The sequence below is a fragment of the Harpegnathos saltator genome, unplaced genomic scaffold (genome assembly GCF_003227715.2).
Source record: "Harpegnathos saltator strain DR-91 unplaced genomic scaffold, Hsal_v8.6 scaffold7, whole genome shotgun sequence".
In the NCBI taxonomy this organism is placed as follows: domain Eukaryota; kingdom Metazoa; phylum Arthropoda; class Insecta; order Hymenoptera; family Formicidae; genus Harpegnathos; species Harpegnathos saltator.
The window spans coordinates 1,481,878-1,503,967 of NW_020230537.1; the positions used below are offsets into that span (position 1 = coordinate 1,481,878).

The window sequence follows — 22,090 nt, forward strand, 5'->3', positions numbered from 1 at the left end:
GCTAATCACGCGGTAGAATTCGCACGTCGAATTGAGCCGCTAACGAACGCATTCTCTCGCACTCGCGATCGGCGATAACCACCCACGCACCTGGGACACGTTCCCCTCCACCGCGGCCGGCAAGCACGAATTGCTCTCGCACGCCGCGCTCGTGCTCTGAATGCCTCGCACTTTCTGCATCCGCTGCATGTCGGTGTCGACCAACGAGAGACGCTGCAAAGGAGACGACTCTAAGTCCTATTAGTGTTTGCTTCATTTCCAGATGCTGTTGCTTCTTCAAGCGCAAGAAGAAGAAAAGTGGAAGGCAGAAATGACTGTCCGTTATCGTTGGTCTCGGGGGGGCGGTGCAGTGCGCGGTTAATAGTGCCGAAGAGTCCGGGGCGGCGGCCGGGCTCACCGCGGCGACGTCGTCGTCGAGGATGGGAGGCGGTAGACGCGCCGCTGGCGGAGCAGGAACGGCAGGACGAATCGGCGAGCGTGGCGGCAACAGGGACTCCAGCAGCGCCGATCCCGAGAGGGAAGCCGTCACCTTGTTGCGCGTCGGTAGCCGATCGGCGTCCCGGGACTCGGTGCTGCACACCACCGTCACGATGACGCCGACGCCGACGCCGCCGCCGCTGTCGCATTGAGCCCCAGTACCAGCGCACCAGCACCAGCACCCACCGTCACTACCGTCGGAAACATCCTATCCGTCTCTGTCGTTGCTGTTAATCACTTATGATCCGGTGGACGGTCGTCGCGCTCCAAACTCCAGTGTCGAGGATCGAGAGTGAAGCCGCCTTCCCCTCCGGCCGGTCGTGGCGCCGGCTCTGTCGGTAGAAACGAGCGGACTCGACGACGACGACGACGAGGATCATTCGCCTTCCTCCACTGGCCGCTCATATGGTCGTCGCGGCCGATGTCGACTCCTCGGTGTAGTGTCGGAGTTCCGTGGTACTTTGTTTATCACTGCGGTTATAGAATCGTTCTAGGTACTGTTTCTGTGTATAACGAAAAGCGTCTCGCGCGCGACTGATCGGCTCGAGTTCATCGGCGTTTACTTAAGACTCTAGACTCGCTGCTCGAATATCGCTTGAATACCGAAACTTCGTTCAGATTCACGAGAGAGCTGCCGGACCCTTTCCTTCGTTTCTCTTAACTTGTTTCTTTACGTCTACATCGCCGGCCACATGTTGTACATACGGAGGAGGAGCATCATTTTGAACGGATGAGAGATACGATCGCGGTAGCGATGTACTTTGCGACGGATGCGGAGTTGGCTTTCTTCATGGAGGAAATTTGATCACTGGCCTCGAGTGCTGATGAACTCGACGGCGCTTCTTGCAATTTTATCGGCTCAAATTGGACGTAGCGTGGCTCTCTTCTCGCGTCCTAGTGTGATCGCGCGCGTGTCTCGGCGCGTTCTTTTATTGCGATGCGATCTCTCTTTCGATTCCGCGCTTTTTTTTTTTTTATATTCCGTCGAAGTGATAAGTTCGATCGAGGAAATTTTACGGTAATGAGATTCCTGTTGAAATTTCCGCCACGATGAAATCAATGATGAATTCGGCAAATGCATCCTCTGCCATCGACGGCCATCTCTTCAGATATCGTCTCCTGTAATCTGACCCAGCATTACACTTCCTTCCAGCTGTCCTGCCTGTCATCGTCGGACAAGTCGACGAATATCTCGTGTGGCTTCGAGCCACCGATAAGAGTCGACGCGTTTGACGAATCCACCACTTACCGAATCATCCCTCTCGTTTAGCCGAAAAAGGCTGACCTCGTGCTACTATAATTGCTATTATCGTCATGATTACATCTCATCTTGTTGCTACCACTATCCCTACGGATTGCTACTACTACTGCTACTGCTATTACTATTACTATTACTATTACTACTACTACTACTACTACTTTACTAGTGCTACGATATTACTATTATTACAATATATATTTCATTATTATTATTTTATTTTATTTTCCATCATTATTATATTATGCTATTATTATTATTATTATTATTATTATTATTGCATTGATCCTTCGCAGTCATTATCGTGATCACGATTAATATACAAAATCGGTCTGTTCCGACCTTCATTTATCATTAATATCTCATCATTATTGTCCTCATTAATTGCATCGTTATCGATATCGATGTCATCGCAAATACTGACATGTCGCCGTTTGACTGAGAACGGTCATCGGCCGTTGACGGCGGCAGCCGTGACGACGGTTCGGTACCGGTAGCCATCACCACCATCATCATAATCATCATCACCATCATAATCATCATCATCCGCATTACACAGTAGGAGTAAGGAATTGACGTACCGATGTTGAGAGAACTTGTTTGTGCCTACGACTCTCTCCTTGTAACCACGGGGACGCTTTTTAACTAATACGCCGCGTGTATCGCGACGATATTGTTTATACACGTCGCGTGCGACTTCCCGCGCGCGCGGGGCTCGTCGCGACGGCGAACGCACCGCGCGTTATCGTATACTTGAATTGTAAACGAATCGAAGCTACACAGATCTCATTGTACTCACACACGCCCTCCCTCCCCCCGCAGGACGATAATCGAGCGTAGTGTATAATTCCCGCCCCTTCCCTCTCCCAGAGCCTCACCCCGAATTTGTAACCGAGAGATTTCGATTGCCGCGAAGTCCCGATTAGCATGCTGAAAATCTCTGAAAGGCATGAAACCGAAACGACGATCGCGCTCTCCGTCGCCGGCACCCCGGGATGGGATCGAGAAAGAGAAAGGGAGGCTACGGGATTTGTACATACGACACAGGTATTCTCATGTCCTCCCCCAGTCCGTTCCTCGTTTCCCTCTCGTCGTGTTCGCGAGTAAAATCATGTTGCGAATACCGAAGGTGTATGTAGGAATGCACAACTGTGTATAAAACGAAGACCTCTCGCTTTCGTCAGCGTGCATTTTCCTTTTTCCCTTTTACTTCGAATTTCTCCCTCTCGTTTCTTTTCTCCATCCAGAGAAGACGCGCGAGAGATTCGAATATTATATTATTAGAACGTTTCCAGCGTGTCCGAGCATTTTGTGTAGCGAGCGAACGATTTCGTGACGTTAATTCCGGGTTGCTGATCGCAGCGAGAGGTAGGAGGGAAGGGGAAAGGAAAGAGGGTAGCGGTTACCAGCGTTATCACCATGAACGTCGTCGAGACGATTACTGTGGAGAATCGTGTCGCGTGTGTCATTATAGTCCGGAGAGTATCCGAATTGATTGTCCAACGGTTTCTTTCGCGAAGTTTCTTACACTGCCCGTCGTTTGTCCATATACACGCGGACGTGTCGTGGACGTAAGATAATTTCTACTTTCTCAGCGAATCTCATCCGTCGCTCTCGCTCTCCGCCCTTCTCCGCAATCCTTCGTGATAATCCCGACGCTAGTCGCGCCACAGAAGTCCGCGCGCAAACGCGCGGCACTTTCCAAAGCAATATCAGTTTCGGTTTCATGCCTTCCGAGATGAGAAATTATCATGTGAGAGTGATCGTATCGTGAGAACGATTGAAAACAATTACATTTTACATAACATATCGATGAAGTAAGGTTTTTCTGTCTTGTAGACTCTAGCGTATATAATGAAAGTTTAGTAGCATATAAAAATGCGAACAAGTTGAAATTACGTGATACCGCAGTCGATTCGTGCTCCGCCAGTGTGTATATCGGTTATATTATGTAAAAACAAAAAGAAAAAGAACCAAAAAAAAGAAAAAAGGAGGAAAAGACGAGAGAGAGAGAGAGAGAGAGAGAGAGAGAGAGAGATAAAGTAAGAACGCGGAAAAAAGGAGCAAAAAGGAAACACATTTCTTTCGATATGAATTCCCCTCCGCTGAAGAGAGAGAGTGTGCGCTTCTTCGAGGATGATTCTTGCTTCTCGGTCCACACAATGTGTTTATGTCGCGATAATTCTCGATGGACGAGAGATGGAAGAAAGAGGAATCCGTTGCCGATCCGCGGCTGGATCTGTCTTTCGACGATGTTCCTCGACGAAGCGACGAGGACCTGCCGCGTGCGGAAACAAAAGAGAAACTGGAAGACAAGGAGAGAAGGAAGCAACGAAATTGGTCTGGAGGACGAAAGAGAGAAGTGCAAACGCGCGCGAAGAGCAAGAGAAATTCGAGCACGGTGTTGTAATAATGATGCAATAACGTAAAAGATCCACCCAGATAATAACGCGATCTTTGCTGCGAACTTACTCAATCGTTATTCCCCATGGTATCGTGAGGAGAGGAGAACGTTACACGGAGAGAGGGAGAGAGTGACGCCTGCGAATTCCTATGGGAGCGTCGCGACGCAGTCGGGCGAAAGATGGAGAGACACTCGAGACGAAAATACGTGCGAGCGATCAAGTAAGTTCCAAGGAAAATCCGCGAGCTTCGATGTTACGTGGAGACAGACCTTAGCTTGGGGTGACGGTGTCATCCTTCTAGAAAAATAGAGAGTCCAGAAAAGTACCGAGTCGATGTTCGTTTCATTCGTAAAAATTGCTAACCCTTTGAAATCGAGTTTGATGAATCTTTTTTGCATTAAGATTCCAGAATTTTTAGACCCGGATAAAAGATCTTAGATTTTAACATTTACTTTTGGAACGCGAGTTACATATGAAAAAAATTAATAGGAATCTGAGAGATCGGGAGAAACGAAGAAGATTAAGATGTACGAAATTTGAAAATAAGATATGAACGTAGAGAGAGAAATGAAGATTAAAAAAAAACATAATTGTCAAGCCGGAGATAAAATCGAACGTCTCGACTTTTTCCTGGATTTTTTCGCAAAAACCGCCGGAGTCGAGGATCACCTCTCAGACCTGATCGTTTCTTCTTGCAGGAACGCGACGAATAGCTGCGGATCGAACGACAAGGACTCGCTCGCAGAGGCGACGAGCGTGAGACCCGTACATGTTGTGTCCGAAGGTGTCCACACATTTGTGCTAGTCCGGCCGACGAACCTCGTACCGTACATCGTACTCCCGAGAGATGTGTGCGCAAACGTAAACCGTACCGTGTCGAACGTGTCAAGAGCAAAGAAAAGAAAAAAGAAACTTAAAACACCCCTGTGCACGTCGATCACCCGTCGAATAAGCGCGCCCGACGACAGAGTGAGAGAGAGAGAGAGAGAGAGAGAGAGAGAGAGAGAGAGAGAGAGAGAGAGAGAGAGAGAGAGAGAGAGAGAGAGAGAGAGAGAAACCCATGTACTTACGAAGCTGTTGCACGTCGAAAAGCTACTGTATACTCGGCGTCGTGCGTGTGCGACTCGCACGATAAGAACGAATGAACGAACGATCGATCAAACGAACGGAAGAGAGGGAGAGCATATCCGCCGTCGGACGTCTCGAAAAGTGATACGCTTAAAATAGAGATCAGAATCTAGAAAATCTAGAGATCATATTCTGTGAATTCCTCCCTTTTCCCTCTCTCTCTTTTCCCCCTCCCCCCTCTCTCTTTCATTGTCATTGTCATTTTCTTTCTCTCTCTCTCTCTCTCCCTCTCCTCCCTCTCCTCCCTCTCATTATCTGTATCTTCCCACTGGACACACCGAGAGAATATCGTTCCTTTTTGTAAAGCTTGTGCCGCGACAAGCCGATCGTCGAAACAATCGAGACGTCATCATCCTACTTGTACACACATCCTACGTTTATATGTGAACGGCGAAGAAAGAAAGAAAGAGAGTGAGTGGCCAGCGCGGATGCTAATGACGAATGTCTGCTGACGATATGCGATATCCGCGTGTACATGACGCTTGCGTGTGTGGAAAGAGAACGAATCGAGCAAAAATGTTAACTAACTCCGGGGCGCTTTTAACGAGCTGATTCGTAGTTTTCGCGCGTAAGTTGTAATACCGCGTATCCCATTGTACATAAGAGACGAAAAGGGAGGAAAGAAGAAAATGTTAAACCGCGCGACTGTTCATCGCGCGCGCGCGAGAGTGATAGGATTCGTTCCAGCGCGATCCAGCGATGCACGGCCAAAACGCCGGCACATTATTGTAATCCCCCTTCCCCCGATCGTGCAGAGAAAAAGAAGACGTGCGTGCATGCGTGCATGCGTGAAAAGTCCACAGGGAACCGCGAGGAGTCTCCGTATTTATATCACTGTCCTGCCACCGAGTCGTGTTGGCGTAATATAATAAATATTCTGCTGCAACCATGTTGCAAAGTTTAGCCCGTAGTTTTTTAGCCGATTTTTCAAGCGCGAAGTCACACGATTTTTAATATAACACGACTGACTGCTGGTTAAGTATGGTTGTGAGTAAAACCTCGTCTCTCCTCGGATATTGTAGGCAGTATACATACGCGATACACACAACACACATACACATAGCAAACATATATACCTTCCTTTTCATTCCTCCCTAAGTAGAGAGAGACATACACATACTTTGCACAAAGAGAGAAGCGATTGTTGCGTACGCACCTAGGACGGAATTAAAGCTTATTGTAATCTAAACGACCGTCTTCTTCGCTCGGGAATGATGTTTCTTTTCCCTTTTCTTTTCTTTTTTACGTGTTTGTAAATTGGTGCGACAAAAATAGATCGAACCAGGATTGGTGTATTCCCGTGTCTTTCATTCCCCGATCCGATTTCATTCAACATCCGCGGCAACGAGAATGATAATAAATAATTTATCGACACACAACACACGTACACACATATATATACACACACAATAGTCGCGCGTGCATCTGTGGAAAAACGAGGCTGCGTAATCATTATCCCTGTTACACCCGTGATCCAATTCTCGGGAGAAATTGAGCAACACGATGTCTGCGTTTTCCCTCGTCCGTATCGTTGGAAGATTTCGATCAGCGATCGACCAACAGCCGGAGAACTCTTGAGATTAAATTGTAATCAATGAACGCTACGAAGCGACGTCTCATTCGTTTGAGGAGACGAATTGCGTCGCATAGTGAGGCTTACATTGTAGAGTATTTACATTCACGACTTATTATACGTTCGTATTGTTTTAGTGGGTGATTTATTGTTGAAGAATAAAATTGCCGATTCCCACGATGACGATGAATCGCGTGTCTTTTCATGAAATTGGAAATGCTCAAGCGAGAACTGATGCTGCGCGCGCGTGGCTGTGTATGCAGGCGTGTGTTTTAACATTTGGAGAGACATGGAAATTATTTATGAAACGATTACGAGGGGGGGGGGGACACACGAAACCGGATAATAATATAGATAGAAGTACAAAGCGATCGGCGCGTAGAGCCGCGTTGCGAGTTGACATTTTTGTAACCGTAAAACACGCACATACATACACGCGCGTGTGAGGGATCCGAAGCAAAGAATACTCAGTAAATATCAGCTGATTGTAACTTTACATAACGTTACAATTTCTCACTCAACAATGTAACTGTTTGTGTACAACGCATGTTATATTATAGTTAGAGTAAGAAATATGACGCGACTCTCAGTTGGTGTTCACTGTAGGTCTATTCTGTAACTTTCCGCAACAGTATCGTTATTGTCGCATTGTCGTTGCGTAAGTATTATATATAATAATGGAAAAGATGCGCAACGACAATCTGACAATAACCAACACTGTCATTGAGAGTTACAGAATAGACTCACTGGGGAGGTGAATCAACAGACGTGTACGCTTGATTCATTTTCGTGCGCATACACGTGTACGGTTAATCGACATCTCTCAAAACAAACGCAACTTTTATTACGACTTTTATTATTGTCAGAATGAGAGACTGCTATTCTGATGTACATACACACACAGACACACACACACACACACACACACACACACACACACACACACACACACACACACACACACACACACATACACACATATATACACATTTACATATTGAGAGAAACGAATGTGTTCTTTGCGAAGAAGCTGACGGAACAGAGAGGAATGAGATTATATGATTTGTGTATAGATGCGGATTTCTCTAGAGATAATAATACATACGCGTTCCATACGAGATCGTATCTCCCGCCTCGTATTTCATTGGAGAACGTAAAAGTCGATCCGTATCCCGAGGAAAGATCCGTGCATAGATACACTGTCTCCGGTGGGCATGATGCGAAACGCAGTTCCGCTGCGGCTCCTCTTGTGGCACTCAAACGGATTCGTTTTCTTTCCACTCGTCTTGAACTGATCTATCCGAAACCGACAAACTTGTGTAAATAGTATATTAAATTGTTTTAGTACCACTACTGTGAATTATGTGTTTACTATATATATATATATACATATATATATATATATATATATATATATATATATATATATATGGATGATTGTGGAAGAGGAGAGTGGTTTACATAGTAAAAGAAAAAAAAAAAAAGCGAACGTAATGTATAATGAGACTGAACGACATACATACACACCGGACCATGAAAAAAAAACCCGATTGTCTTACAATTTGCATTTTACCGCACGCGGTGGTTACATTATACATATAATACACGAGTTAATCGTGCGAAGAAAGTAGAGCGAGAAAGTCTCTCGATACACTGATTTTAAAACATGAATGTGTACATCTCTCTCCCCTATAGTGAAACTTTACTATATATACGTAAGCTGTGATTACTATATATATATATATATCCTAATTTTTAACTTATATACAATATCGATTATGCTTTATTTAAAGATTAACTCATACAAAAAAAACTGTCTGACAAGGCGGTTGAATAGAGGAACTTAAAGGAAAAAAAGAAAAAAATAAGAAAAAGACATTGAAATTTGCGTGGAAGCTTATTCTTGTAAATATGTGTTGTGTCTATTGCGCTTAGCAAGTAAGAAAAGAGAAAAAAATTCTTAATGAATTCCTGCGTATTTTCTCTTCGGAATTTCCGGTTTTTTAAATATTCTTTTATCTCTTTCTTTCTTTCTCTCTCTCTCTCTCTCTCTTCCTCTCATACAGATTCAATATCTTCCTCATTTTGGGCCATTTTTAATATTGTTTCCACATTAAATAATTCTCTGTGATTTTCCAACATTTCCAATAATAATGGCTTTTTCATTAACATAAAACAGGATGCTGCTATGAAATTTCTAATAAGTTTCTTCATTACATTTATCTTTCTTAAAGTATTTTCCATTCGAGATTTGTTTCTGAAAGAGAAATTTTAAACATTACAAGGGTATATGGCACAAAGTAAACCATTTCATCAGCAAGTTTACTTACTTTACAATATCAGGAGAGGTTTCTTGCAATTTTTTGTTTCGTATTTCCTCCTGTTCCTTGAGGAAATTCTTATAATCGTTCAGAGCCTTTTGACACTCCAATTTTAGATTTAATTGTGTTTGAGAAGCTTTCTCAATAGACTGTTGGACAGATATAATATTGTCATTCAAAGTAAATAACTTACTCACATAAGTGCCGAGTTTCCTGAAGCAAGTAAAATATTAAAGTTTCATTCTATTTCTCAACACATTTATTTACAATATCTAATTTCAGCTAACAACTAAAGATGTATATTTTTCTCACTCTTGTTCCTCCGCAGTGCCTTCCTTATTATTGAGAATAGAAATAATAGTTGTGCTATGAAGACATAACTTAATAGCTTTGGTGTTTATAAGTGTGTCACTTACAACCCTTGAAAGTTCATCTTCAAGTTCTTCCTCAATCCCCCTTGACTTTTCATGATCTGTGTATTCTGCAATGATAAGAGAGATTTTAGATCAACTCTTGAACCCCAACATACTGTCTAAAATCAATCACATACGTTTATATCTTGCTTTAAGTATTAATAACCTGGCATTCAGACGCATCAGTGATTCTCTGCTTATCTGGATCTTCTTCTCAATAGGTATGTAATCGTTCAGTGAAATTGCACCAATCGGAAACTCGTTCACTACCTTGTTTAGACTTTTAACACATTGCTCCAACTGGTCGAACTCCATCATACATATATTATAAATATAAAACGTTTATAAATGAATTATTATTTACATGTATGGCATAACCTTAACATTCAGAAAAGGGCGTCCGAAACTTGGTTAGTACGGAGACCACTACCCGGAAGAGCCAAATTTAAATGCTGTCACATCATGACACATTTTTACGAGTCGTTCTCCTTCGGAAAGCACTGGCAAACCAACCGAGGTACTTTGTCAAAATATTCAGCATGCGTGAGAAAACATGGTCACAAGTTTTTAAAAATATATCACAAATTCTGCACAAGTATCAGAGGTGATACAACATCTTTCAGCCATACGTGTCAGTTACTGATGCTTATATTTTGAATCTGAGCAAGCGTACGCACCTTTCGAATGGAAATTCCCACCATAGTATACCACCATAGTATAAAGAGCGAAATCTAGGAATGAAAATTCATTCCCCCAGTCTTTGGGTGCATTCAGTGGTTGCGTTCAGAAAACAACGGTTACACAACGGAATAATCGTCAACGTTATTGGTCTGAATGTAAAGGTCATTTTACAATACGTGTCGTAAGCCGTAAGAACTGACCAATTATAGCCGATTATTTTTGTAATAATCGACTGTGATTCGCCAATTCTTACGGCTTACAACTTACGACACGTATTGTAGAATGACCTTAAGGATCTAACAGTAAAGACCAATAGTTACTAAGCGCTCAGTGAGCGCTTTGTTTTTTGAACGCAATCAGTACTACAATCGTTCATTGAGCGCTAAGTGAGCTTTTGCATCTGATTGGTATATACTTTTAAATTTAACGGAATTTATCAATTAAATGTAAAAGCTCATTGACTACGTTTAAGGCCCATCTACAATGGCTGCAAGAATAAGGTTCTAAGCGTAAGCAGGAAGAAATAGACCAACCACAATCGATTATTATAAGAATAATCGATTATGGTTGGTCCATTTCTTACTGCTTACGCTTACAACCTTATTCTTGCAGCCATTGTAGATGGGCCTTTAAGCGTGGTCTACAATGGCCGTAAGCAGTAAGAAAGCGTGAACAGTAAAGGCTCGTCTACAATAGCTGTAAGAGTAAGGCTGTAAGGCTGTAACGTAAGCTGTCAGCGAATGAAAATATTTCATTTCGTGTCTTGCAACCTTACAGCCTTACTCTTACAGCTAATGTAGACGAGCCTTTAAAGGAAGTTGTGGAACTGGGCCCTAGTCATAAGCTATAAGCAAATTGATCAATCACAATTAATTATTTCAAAAACAATCGACTGTAGTTGGTCAATTTAGTTACAACTTATGACTAATAGCTTATTGTAGAAGGCCCATAAAAGCGACCCATGACCTCTCCTTCTTCTCTCTGCTGTTATCATCCATGCTTATTTCGAGCTATGTTTCATATTCCGGCCACGGTATTCCTAAAAGGGCGTTAATGCACAGCGAGATTTCTCTGGTACGCTAAATTCCGTAAGACCAACAGTCTTTATAGTATCTCGTCGGTGTCGAGAATTTATCGTGTCTTTTAATTGACTTTTAATTGATAAATAATTGACAAAATTGCTGCGCGAGAATCGTTCAAGATCCTAGAAATTTCCCATTTAATAGCCAATTAGGGCTTAGGATGAAAGTTTTGATACAAGGCGCGCGATGTCGTTCAATTAATCCTTCACAGTTTGCAATCCTGCCAGTTCACCTAACGTAACCTTACCCGTTTCACGGCCATGGCATTCGATCGGACTGGGATACGGATACGACGCGCGAACCGAACGTGTCTGCTGTGCCTGTTGTTATAAGACATAAAGTCAACGACGATGCGTGGCTACCTTATAATAACAGTGATGAAATAGCGAACACGTATCGACGTGGTGGAAGTGAATCTCTCGAGGATGCTAATATCGGAGCGACGAGACGATTAAATTTGTTATGATGGAATAGATGTTACGCACGTAACGAAGTGTCTGTGACTAAACGCGTTAGCCAGCGTTTTATAAACATCCATCGGTGTTTGGTCTCTTTCCCGCTAGAGAGATCGTGTCAGGTGAGAGAAATGTCTCTTATTATCGATGTCTATCGTACCTTTTAATGAATGCTACGATGGAATGCTGCGACGAGATCGTATATACGCATTGATTCGCCTTGCATTGATAGCAATGAACTTGACACGATGACACTTGTATAGTCAATAAGAGGAATCCATACTCGCGCGCTTCGTCTCCGCCGATTGTTAGTATTTAAATGTCAAAGCGTGTTTTGCAAAGTAAATGCCGATGTGCTGAATGGTTGTTTCGCCAATTTATTCATTTTTGGTAAAAATAATTTTGTACGCTTGTGAAGTTTAGTTGCGTGATGCTAGTACACATAAACAGTTTGGTTTTGTAATCTGCAAATCTGTGAATATATATAGATTTTCTATAATGTTCTTTTCCTTATCTTATACATAATTATACTTATAGTAATTGTGTTTATCACATTGAAGTTATTTTAGTATTTTTTTATTTAAATTAATTTTTATGTTAAATGATTACTTTATACAGTATTTAAAAAATTTTTTAAATTAATGCTTTTACAATTTTAGCTTGTACTAAGTTTTATTTTAATATCAGTTTAAACATAGTAGGAAAGAAAATGGAGGAAAAACATGGCACTGGGCTAGTGGAGGAGGAAGAATCAGAAGATTCTGAAAATATAATAATCAATGAAGTGGATGGTCTGCCAAATTTACATCCAAATTTTGCACAACTGGAGCTTGAATTTGATAGAGAAAGACATATTGGTGATACGAGTATCAGATCAATTGATGAATTGGTTCACGATGAAGACCTACCAACTTCTGTAATTGTTACTAATGTGGATCCCCGTGTTTTCAAGGGTGATGAACTAAAGGTAACATAAATAATGTAAAAGAATAATGAACAATGAAAAGATTTAGTTAAATTATTAATATTGTGTTCTTATAGCCAGCCATAGAGAATCTTTTCAAGCAATTTGGGGAAGATGCTACCTTTCAGTACTTCAGATCCTTCAGAAGAATGAGAGTAAACTACAATTCTCCCAGTGCTGCGGCAAATGCAAGATTACAGCTGCATCAGACACATTTTGGGGAAACTGATATTAATTGTTATTTTGCACAACCTGTGACACCCATAGGTTTGTAATTAACTTACTTACCATAAATTACATAGCACATACTCGTGTGTATATATATATGTAGAATACAGAATATAATTTAAAGAGACAAAAGGAATAATTAGTCTTAATAGTGCATCAATTAATTTGTCTAGATATGGAAGATCAGCATCTCCAACCTCCTGCACTCACCAAACAGTTCCTTATATCTCCTCCAGCTTCTCCACCAATTGGTTGGGAGCCACGCGAGGAAGGAGAGCCGCTCGTCAATCACGATCTATTAGCTGCTATAGCCAATTTATCCGCAGGTTACTATTATCTCTTGTTATATTTCATTCCTTCATACGGATTTTACGTACGTAGGAGACGCAACGGCAGAAGTAAGAATCATTTAATTGTATCTCAAGCTACATATGCACAAGTGATGTTTCAATATTGCAGGCGGAAGTCACGAATTACATCCAGCAGGGTCGGGACAGCCAGGCATAGTGGTGCACGTTTGCGAGACCGCGAATCCGGCGAAAAACGCGCCTCGCATTCAGCACACGCGTTGTCCCGAACATTAATTTTACTCCACTCGCTCGCGTCTCAGTTCTTACGCCGTTCTAAAGGCCATCCAGTAATAAGCAACTTCAAATTAGATTGCTATATTATAAAAAGATGAAACAATTTACAACCAATTGCTTGTGGCTGTGGTATCTGAGCGAAAGCAGAAAGCGATGCGTCGTAAAAAGAAAAGATTACAGCTCGCAGACAACGACGCGGTCCAGCAGTAAGTATTTACAAAGCCAGCCGCGGGGGTAGCAGCGATCTATAAATATCACACTTGTTGCTATGTATCGATGAAGATATAGAGTCTCTCGGTTGCGTTCGTCCGTTGAGAATCCCTAAAGTATCCTTGTATACTCTTTATTTCTCACGGTGACAGTTGACTCGACAGATTTGCATAGTTTTTGGCCTACGTTGTTTCCATTGTTGTTTCGTTAACAATAATGGCGTTAACGATTTTATATGGCGAAAGATCATAGCCGAGAGCTGACGATTGAAATTTACAGTCAATGTTGTCAGAAACGAGAATTTATTGTTGGGCGATATACTGAAGGATTTTGCAGTTCTACCTCTCATTATTGGTGTGTTATTTGTACTCTTAAACGGCACGTAATGTTTAACAGTATTGTTGTAAATCCACAGAGATGACTAACTAACGTTTTAGAGGATAATTAATCGACAGAATCAAAAAAGAAAAAAAAGGTCGGAGTTCAACGGCTTCCTCCTCCATATTTATTTTTGGATTGTTCTCTCTCTCTCTCTCTCTCTCTCTCTCTCTCTCTCTCTCTCTCTCTCTCTCTCTCTCTCTCTCTCTCTCTCTCTTAGAAATGCTTCGGAGACTACGTCAATCGAATGTTGAGTTGAGTTTTGCGTGCATGCGAGAAAAAAAACAAAGATAAATCTAGGGAGATATATGACATTAATATGTATGTGATATGTGTGTGTATACGAATGTACTGTTCTAAAAACTCTATCGTTCTCTTCGTTCTGTGTTTTCGGTAGGAAGCTAGTTCACATTAGCTTGAACATTACACGCTATCCTATAAATGGTCTCTTGTTAATGAAGTTACGAAAACACCTATTGTTATTCGCTCTACTCTCTTTGAGAATTGAGTTAGTGAAGATAGGAATAGAAGATCGTGGTACGTATGTGGTGTCATATCAGCGTTACCGATTACACACAGCGGCAGTGGTGATTGTGTATATGTATATAATATTCTCGTGAAAACGTATAATTCTTGTTAATGCAAGATCTGTGACCTAAAAGTAATTGTTGAATATTTATAAATACTTTATATATATATATATATATATAATATATATAGTAACCACCCTTGCTTTATATAGCGCGATACCGTTTACATTCTCCCGTCTGGGCGGGAGGACGGCGTGTAAAAGCCGATTCCGTCTTTCAGTTTCGATTCTTCTTTACCGAAAACCCAAGCAAAGAATACGTACGTAATTACATTACACCGACGGAAGCGATGTACAAATGATTTGTATCGATGAAGAAAATATAAATATAAATTATTTTACGTTAAAAGTTCTATGCATAATCTGATGTAAATGTTACTCGTGTTGCCACGTGAGAGATATGCTATGATTACAGCAGGTAAAAAGTCGAGAGATCGTCGACTCGATAATGACATATTGTACACAGTTATGAAATATTCTGTCGTTTAATTCATTGAAATTTTATATACCATTATTACACTCGTCTGTGTCACTTGTGTGTCAAGTGATATAAAAGCTTTATACATATAACCGCGCGTCACGCGTCTCATTGTTTTGCTTAAGTTACTACTTTCCGACTTAATCCGACGACTCGAACCATCCAAGTGTGACTAATTCAGATGTAGAAATCATACAAATATACGATATCTCTTTATCACCGCTCGAAAATCAAGAGTTTGATGTTGCGAGGTACATGCTTATATATTAAGATATTGTAGGCCATCGTACGATATTATATATTCGTCGGGCTTTTAATGTATACTTTGAAAATCAATTACGAACGTCTTCGCGCGAACGCCGTCCGCAATTCGATTATAAACCATTATAAACTCTAGGACTAAATCAAGAATGTGTTACACGACTCGAAGACGCGGGTAATCCGCGATTGAGGTTTTCCGCGGTAGTTGACATCTATTAGCGACGAGTAAGTTCGTATGCAAAAACATTACAGTATGTATATATTTATTCAAGTATATGCGAATTTTTATTATTTATGATTGAATTTAAGTCAATGTACATATACAAGTGCAAATCTGTCGTTCAGATTTGTGCAAGGATCTATCGACGTTCTTAGTGCCAAATTTCTTGTCAATTACGCTGTAAAATATAAATAATATCTTTTTTCTTCTTTTTTTACTTTTTTTTCTAGGAAATTTACCACGGTATGAACTCAAGGATATATATGTGTGTATGTGTATGCACACATGCACATCTTACAGGAATATTTTTAGTGAAATATAGACAATTGAAACGGCGTTAGTGTCACCCAAAATTTGTCTGCTCTCTCAATTCGATCCATTTCTGATCAATAATCTTTCCATTAGATCAGTATAAATCGTCGAGACAAATGACGAATGCAAGTTTCATCTTTCGTAGTACAATATACCCGCAAGCTGTATACGGTTTCTCATTATTGCGATACTTTCTCCAGTTGAACGTTGTCCGTATAGAATCATACTTTATATTCATACATGATATAATATATCGTCGATCGTTGAATAGGTGCGATATGACGCTTGACCCTATTTAACTTTCACGTTTCTTATCTCGAGAAGTCTAACCGAGAATATTGTTCTCTCTCTTCTTGTCTCATCAGAATATTATGATCTTTAAAACAAGCAGAGAACTTAGTGGCATACGGCGGACTTGAACGTATTATATCCTCGCACATGAGAAAAAATTAAATCCTTGTTTCTTTATAGAAAAATATAATATGAGCCACATAGTTTGAACCCCCCTATGTGTATATGCCATAATTCCGTGTTACGCTACATACACAAATGTATTAATGTCATCGTCGTGCCTGCTAATATACTTGTGTTCAATGAGCCACTCGATCTGTTCCTTTATCATCTTCTTACTCGGTAGAAACATGTTTTTCAGTATATCCACTAGTTCGGTTTGTAGCTGAGCATTGCTGATCGTCTTGCGCATCTTTAAAATCTTGATGATAGCCTCCTGCGGTGACACACGCAAAATTATTGTCTTATTGTAGTGTTTACGACTCAAGATCAAAAGATAAAAAAAAAGATAAATGTTCATTGATATTTTTCTACGTCGCGCTGCTTTATTGTTGAGACTTGTGCGACGTACCTGTACTCGTAGTATTCTGAGCTGCACGATAGATTGGTTGTCCTCTTCCTTGCTACGCTCCGTCGACAACTGGAGGCGTCCTATCAAATTGATCTTCCCTCGCTTTTGTAACTTGCCATTTTTCCTAATATCAAAATATCCCCATATTAAAGAAGAGGGACTTGATTATAAGAGGGACTTTGATTTTAAATTTAAATCGGATATATCGCGTGATGTCTCTTAACAAAGTACAATTTGACACGAACACAATAGCGAATTCCTGATTAACCCAAAATCTCGTGTCGTTCCCGAAATCTTTCGGGGTATGGGCATGCGGTTCCACCAAGAGAAGTTGTCTCTTTAACTTCGGGAAGGCACACAGGGACCACAGAGTCCGTCTCAGTTCAGGATCCGGAAGCTCGGTGGCCAGTCGGAGATTTTCGTACGAAATCTTCTCAAGAGGTCGTTGGTTCCAGGCGAACAGTACCGCCATTTGGAAGGTCGTTACGTCCACGTCGAAACGTCCCACTTGATTGGAAAATGTAATCTGAAGAAACATCGCGCGCGCTTAATACAGACTGAATAAAATTATAAAGTTAGAATTATATTCTCGATTATGATACAAGCCTAAAATTTGAAATGTCTGACAGTGTCTCGTTAATATATGCCGTACCGTGCCGTTAGACATGTGATGATACCACAGCAACTTCCGTCCACTATGTTTCTTTTTATAGAATTCTTCCACTTCTGGGATATAATCTTCTAGTTGAAGCGGTAAACTCACGGTAACGCGCTCGCTACCCCGAGCCCATGCACCTGCGTTGAGTATCTGTAAGGATTACATCACGATGTGTTGCGCATTTGAATGTTAAGTATTCGGAAGAAACGTCTCTGTGCAGCATCGGATATTCCTCCCTTTTATTTTAACTCTGATTCTGAGCACCTCCCAGTGCAGTTTTCTCCATGCAAAATCACGCACGAGAATCACGTTAAAAGTAAAACAAAAAAGAAACCAAGGATTACATCTAACGATTTAGGCCCAGTTCCGCAAAATCAAATTTAAACCGTGATTATCTGAACTGACGTTACATTTAACGGCATGGTTAAACTTATATCGCGTTCCACATCGTGTTTTTACCAGTAATTTATTTAAACCTATAGTCTGTATGAAGAAACTGTCAAAGACTTCTCTTTCTTTTCAAATGTAGAGTATGATTGGTTGTTGCTAAAAGTGAAAAGTGAGAAAATTAAAATAAGCTGGATACTATGACATCTAGTAAAGAATAATATATCTGTTTCGTATCAAATAAACACTAACCAACATTAACATTTGCTGTGTTTGTATATAAGTATCAACTTATTAAAAGGTGGAAGTCCAGTGTTAATAATAATCAATTAGTTTATATTATTGATTTGATTGAATTTATCATATAATAATTGACTTTTATATATAGTTGCTACTCTGTTTTAGAATATAATCTGTTGAAGCAAAAAACTCAATATTTTAAATTATATTTATATACTTACTGTTCTGTTTTATAAAAAATTTCATGCTCGATTTCTGTTAGAACTGCAATAATAGATTCTTTTGATAATCTAAATCGTGCATGAAAATCGATATTATCAAATTCTTCCAAATATGATGGTCGTCTTATTCTTATATTTCTTGTCCGCCGATAAATTAAGTTTTCAAAATCTTCATCTTTAGATGAAGATAATATGTATTCTAAAGCCATATCTTTTTGACGTTCAAAATATTTGTCAACTGAACTCCAAAACCGGGATAGTCATAAATTTGTTTCTCAAATTGATGGTGCTGCAGTGTTAAACTTCGTTTAAATTCATTAAACGCCCAAAGTTTTGGGTTTAACTTTAACTGTGAGAAATCAACGTTAACCATGGTTTAAGGCAGTTGTGGAACGCAATTTTTCGTCTAAACTAAGGTTAACGAGGTAAACTTCGTTTACAGTAAGTTGTGAAACCGGGCCTTAATAGATTTCAAATAAATTTTTTGACAATATACATCCAATAGAGACGCACGGTGTTACTCAGGCACATAAAATGAGTGTATTATTGTCAGGAAAAATTTTCAATTTCAAGTGAAATTGTGCGACAAAACGACTTACCTTGATATTTATGCTATCAGCAAGAGCCGCACGGCATTGCTCTTTGAATTGCTGGTTCAGATCTTGAGATACCTTAATATCTTGGAACATACGGGCTAACTTGTTTACGTAATCTGCGGGCATACCGACTTCCCGAAGCCACTCGACCATATTCTCTTCTTTCTCCGAATCCGAGGACGTGTCCAATATCAACCGTCTGGTCAAATGCGCCTTGTGATAACGCATGAACACGTCCTTGTTTTGAACGTACTTCAACACCAGTAGCTGCAACGAAATGTGACAAAATTAATATCAGACTCCGTACAGAAAAAGAGAGAACATAAATTTTAAGATACCGACCACGTCCTTTAATCTACTCTCGATCTCGTCGGAAGTCAGTTTCTTACTGAGGGGTGTTTTCCTAAGGAGCATATCACAGTAATTGGCGAGGAGTTCCGGACACTTCGACTCTGGCTGTCCGGTATTGTTAACGGGAGGTTTACTATTTAAAACTGTTGAACCACTGAGTCCAGAACTCTGTCGACAAGGCAATTCTAATTTAAATACCGTCGCGTCATTAACAACGAGCTTATAAGCTTTATCTCGTGCTGTAAGAAATCGTGGGTCATCATCGAACGCCTCTTTAACGAGCGTGGAAAATTTACGGAAGAGATCTAACAGTCTTTCCACATATTTCTCTGAGTCTTGGGTAATAATATCTACAGCTGCCATCATGTCTGCTAAACCCGCGCTTGCGATGTGGTCCTCCAAATTTTTCAACATAGGACCGACACCATCGGACACTCTGTCCATTAATTTTAGCATAAGTCGGAGCTCTGCAACCATTTAATTTATATCTAATAACTTCACGACAAACGGTCACACATCTTGTCACAAAAATTAACGTCAACGCAAATTAACGATGCAATACAAGAACGAGCGTTACTCACTATCTGTTTGATGATGTTGAATCATCCGTGGACACTCCGCAAGTATGGCTGATATAAAGGTATCGACTAATACTCTCACGCAACAGTCAGTCAGTCGTTGTATACTCGCGCTATTTGGTTCCAAGTATTTTTGAGCACGTAGCTCTTCCTCCCTCAACTTGGAATCAGCGTAACGCATATAGTTTTCCACACCATGTGCAGACAAGTATTCCGGTGCTTTCACCCAATAAAACGTCTCGCTAGCCTCTATATATGCTGCCTCAAAATTTTCCCTGTATATCTGAAGCTTGTCGTTTGTATTTGAACACAAGTTTACTAAAATAATTACATACATATAATTACATACATATAAATAATAACAAGAGGGAAAGTTACTTTGACATAAATTGAAATAAGCATATGGTATACTTTATTCATTACCATAAGATTCCCTAACGCCAATAACAAGTTGTGAATCAAATGCTTCACCGTTTCTTTCAGCATGTACCAATTTCATGGCAGAATCCTGAAGTCTTTGTTTTATTTCATTGAATATGCTTTGGTTCCAACTATCCAACATCAACTGCAAAGCATAGATGCAATATGTAAAAATAATTAATTATTGCATATGCATAAACAGATTGTTGCTTACCTTCCTAACAATGTCATCTGGCTGATTTCTCTTTTGTATACTCGAGCAAGTCTTTCCCACAAGAGATGTTTCTAATTGCCTAAATGGCGTTGGTAAATAGTTACATTGTGTAAAAAATTTTCTCCATTCTGCTATGTATGCTTTCAACAATGCTTGGTCTTCTTGGTGCGCTAAAACTCTCTGCACAAAACTGTGATTCGTAAAAAGTCGCTATTCTAACAAGACAAATGAAGCAGATATGCCACAAGCATAATTTCCATCTCAGTATAAAACAATATTTCCCACCTGTTGAGCTTGTCTTATAAAATCCATTATATCTTCTCTCAGGGCATCCCGTAATTTGGGAGGCCCTTTGTCGTCCCAAAGGCATACTTGGACTGAGTAAAATAAATCTTGCCATTCAGTTTGTGTCACTGGCTCTTGCTTAAGTAGTTTCAATATGATCGGTCGCATACATGGCCACTTATCCTCGAATACAAATTGTGGTTTATCCTGAATATCAACACATCACGCTTCATTAAATGTATGAATATAAAAAAAAAGAAATAGTAAGCGGAGAGTATATAAACTGCCGACGTTTTCGCTGGAAAGTTACCAAAGCGATATCTTGGAACAAACAAAAACCCAAAATACAAACAGATCGAGGAACGTTATACCATTTGATTAATCGCCTAATTATCGTATCGTTAATATGATTATTAGACGATAAACAAAAGCGAGATCTATCTTTCGAGTTCGATGGCAGATAAGTTTAAATATCGCTGACACGTTTCACCGAGTAATCGCTCATTTTCTTTCAATCCGCGATTAAACTGTAGAAAGATCTTAATAGAGCTTCTATTTCGGCCGGGTCGACGGAGTTTATCATAGTTTTCAGCGGTAATTTGTTTATTTAATGTCGACTAACCTTCAGCATCGCCGCCGCCATCACAAATTTTTGACATCCTCGTTCAGCGAAATTCACACGGATCTACGAGCATTACGCCAATGGGCATGTAAAGTTACGTATTCGCCAGTTATAAAGGCCAATCCAGCAACTCGTGTAGCACGAATGCAAGATAAGTTAACCAATCGTGTGTCTGATATAGAGAGCGATAACGAAAGAATATCCAATAGCTACGTTCGATTTTACAAATTGGAGAAGTCAATATTTCGGTTGCTTTCCAGCAAAAGACAGAGTCATTCCATTAGACAGACATCGGAACGTTTTTTTAAAAGAAATTTAAAAATTTAGAGATTTAGAGAATTTTAACTAGACTTTTTTGTTGTGAAACAACTGTTAACATACCTATTGTGAACCGAAACCAATCTTCAGATGCTAGAGAGATCTTTTATTGGTTTCATAGCATCTTAGGACAAGATAAATGAGTAAGAACGTTTGCTTGTTTAAGAAGTTCCGCTCAAAATATAACGATGAGAGCTCGATTATCGATCGCGTTTGGTCCTTTGCACCAAAACGAATATTTAATGTCATGATATTCAAAATTGCTATATATGTTACATAATTAAAAAAGAAAATCGTTTTTCTATTCTTTCAAACTCAAAT

At 40.3% G+C, this 22,090-nt stretch overlaps 4 protein-coding genes across 13 annotated transcripts in view; 2 read left to right on the forward strand and 2 right to left on the reverse strand.

Annotated features, from left to right (window-relative positions):
- gish (casein kinase I gish) overlaps positions 1-7,170 on the forward strand; it is a 46,706-nt gene extending 39,536 nt beyond the window's left edge. For 3 of the 6 annotated variants that reach the window (XM_025305549.1, XM_025305551.1, XM_025305554.1), the window contains 2 exons: positions 245-4,360; positions 4,839-7,170. In XM_025305549.1, the coding sequence (XP_025161334.1) occupies positions 245-314 (70 nt within the window). In that variant the 3' untranslated portion in view covers positions 315-4,360; positions 4,839-7,170. The remainder of the gene's footprint in view (positions 1-244; positions 4,361-4,838) is intronic. The other 3 variants (XM_025305550.1, XM_025305553.1, XM_025305555.1) reach the window with 1 other exon arrangement.
- Positions 7,171-8,340: 1,170 nt separating this feature from the next.
- LOC105189756 (uncharacterized) lies at positions 8,341-10,246 on the reverse strand. The gene is made up of 4 exons (XM_011152065.3): positions 9,713-10,246; positions 9,475-9,643; positions 9,172-9,375; positions 8,341-9,098 (listed from the first exon to the last, which is right to left on the reverse strand). The coding sequence occupies exons 1-4, from the start codon at positions 9,891-9,893 to the stop codon at positions 8,900-8,902; spliced, it is 753 nt and encodes a 250-aa protein (XP_011150367.1). The 5' UTR covers positions 9,894-10,246; the 3' UTR covers positions 8,341-8,899.
- Positions 10,247-11,559: 1,313 nt separating this feature from the next.
- sra (RRM_RCAN_like domain containing protein Sra) lies at positions 11,560-15,448 on the forward strand. Of its 3 annotated transcripts, none has more exons than XM_011152067.3 (5): positions 11,560-11,915; positions 12,481-12,760; positions 12,835-13,024; positions 13,159-13,311; positions 13,445-15,448. In XM_011152067.3, the coding sequence occupies exons 2-5, from the start codon at positions 12,503-12,505 to the stop codon at positions 13,567-13,569; spliced, it is 726 nt and encodes a 241-aa protein (XP_011150369.1). In that variant the 5' UTR covers positions 11,560-11,915; positions 12,481-12,502; the 3' UTR covers positions 13,570-15,448. The 3 variants fall into 3 exon arrangements, with proteins under 3 accessions (XP_011150369.1, XP_011150368.1, XP_011150370.1); XM_011152066.3 differs by having other exon boundaries at positions 12,492-12,760; XM_011152068.3 differs by having other exon boundaries at positions 12,495-12,760.
- Positions 15,449-15,463: 15 nt separating this feature from the next.
- On the reverse strand, positions 15,464-21,522 carry Cul5 (cullin 5). 3 transcript variants are annotated; one of them, XM_011152069.3, is made up of 11 exons: positions 21,452-21,522; positions 20,830-21,036; positions 20,545-20,724; positions 20,334-20,475; positions 19,914-20,228; positions 19,324-19,799; positions 18,985-19,248; positions 17,532-17,687; positions 17,125-17,405; positions 16,880-17,003; positions 15,464-16,744 (listed from the first exon to the last, which is right to left on the reverse strand). In XM_011152069.3, the coding sequence occupies exons 1-11, from the start codon at positions 21,470-21,472 to the stop codon at positions 16,550-16,552; spliced, it is 2,361 nt and encodes a 786-aa protein (XP_011150371.1). In that variant the 5' UTR covers positions 21,473-21,522; the 3' UTR covers positions 15,464-16,549. The 3 variants fall into 3 exon arrangements, with proteins under 3 accessions (XP_011150371.1, XP_011150372.1, XP_025161301.1); XM_011152070.3 differs by lacking the exon at positions 21,452-21,522 and adding an exon at positions 21,201-21,398; XM_025305516.1 differs by lacking the exon at positions 21,452-21,522 and having other exon boundaries at positions 15,465-16,744; positions 20,545-20,734; positions 20,830-21,009.
- Positions 21,523-22,090: the final 568 nt, after the last annotated feature.

Bases quoted from the DNA above. Each gene is read 5' to 3' on its own strand.
- Cul5 (XM_011152069.3), bottom strand. From the start codon at position 21,472: ATGGCGGCGGCGATGCTGAAG. The intron at 20,229-20,333 runs GTAATGAATAAA...TAATTATTTTAG, and splicing joins TGGCGTTAGGGAATCTTATG to TAAACTTGTGTTCAAATACA. The intron at 16,745-16,879 runs GTACGTCGCACA...GTGTCACCGCAG, and splicing joins TCAGAATACTACGAGTACAG to GAGGCTATCATCAAGATTTT.
- LOC105189756 (XM_011152065.3), bottom strand. From the start codon at position 9,893: ATGATGGAGTTCGACCAGTTGGAGCAATGTGTTAAAAGTCTAAACAAG. The intron at 9,644-9,712 runs GTATGTGATTGA...TTATCATTGCAG, and splicing joins ACTTAAAGCAAGATATAAAC to AATACACAGATCATGAAAAG. The intron at 9,099-9,171 runs GTAAGTAAACTT...TTTCTCTTTCAG, and splicing joins ACCTCTCCTGATATTGTAAA to AAACAAATCTCGAATGGAAA.
- sra (XM_011152067.3), top strand. From the start codon at position 12,503: ATGGAGGAAAAACATGGCACTGGGCTAGTGGAGGAGGAAGAATCAGAA. The intron at 13,025-13,158 runs GTTTGTAATTAA...TAATTTGTCTAG, and splicing joins ACAACCTGTGACACCCATAG to ATATGGAAGATCAGCATCTC. The intron at 13,312-13,444 runs GTTACTATTATC...TCAATATTGCAG, and splicing joins TATAGCCAATTTATCCGCAG to GCGGAAGTCACGAATTACAT.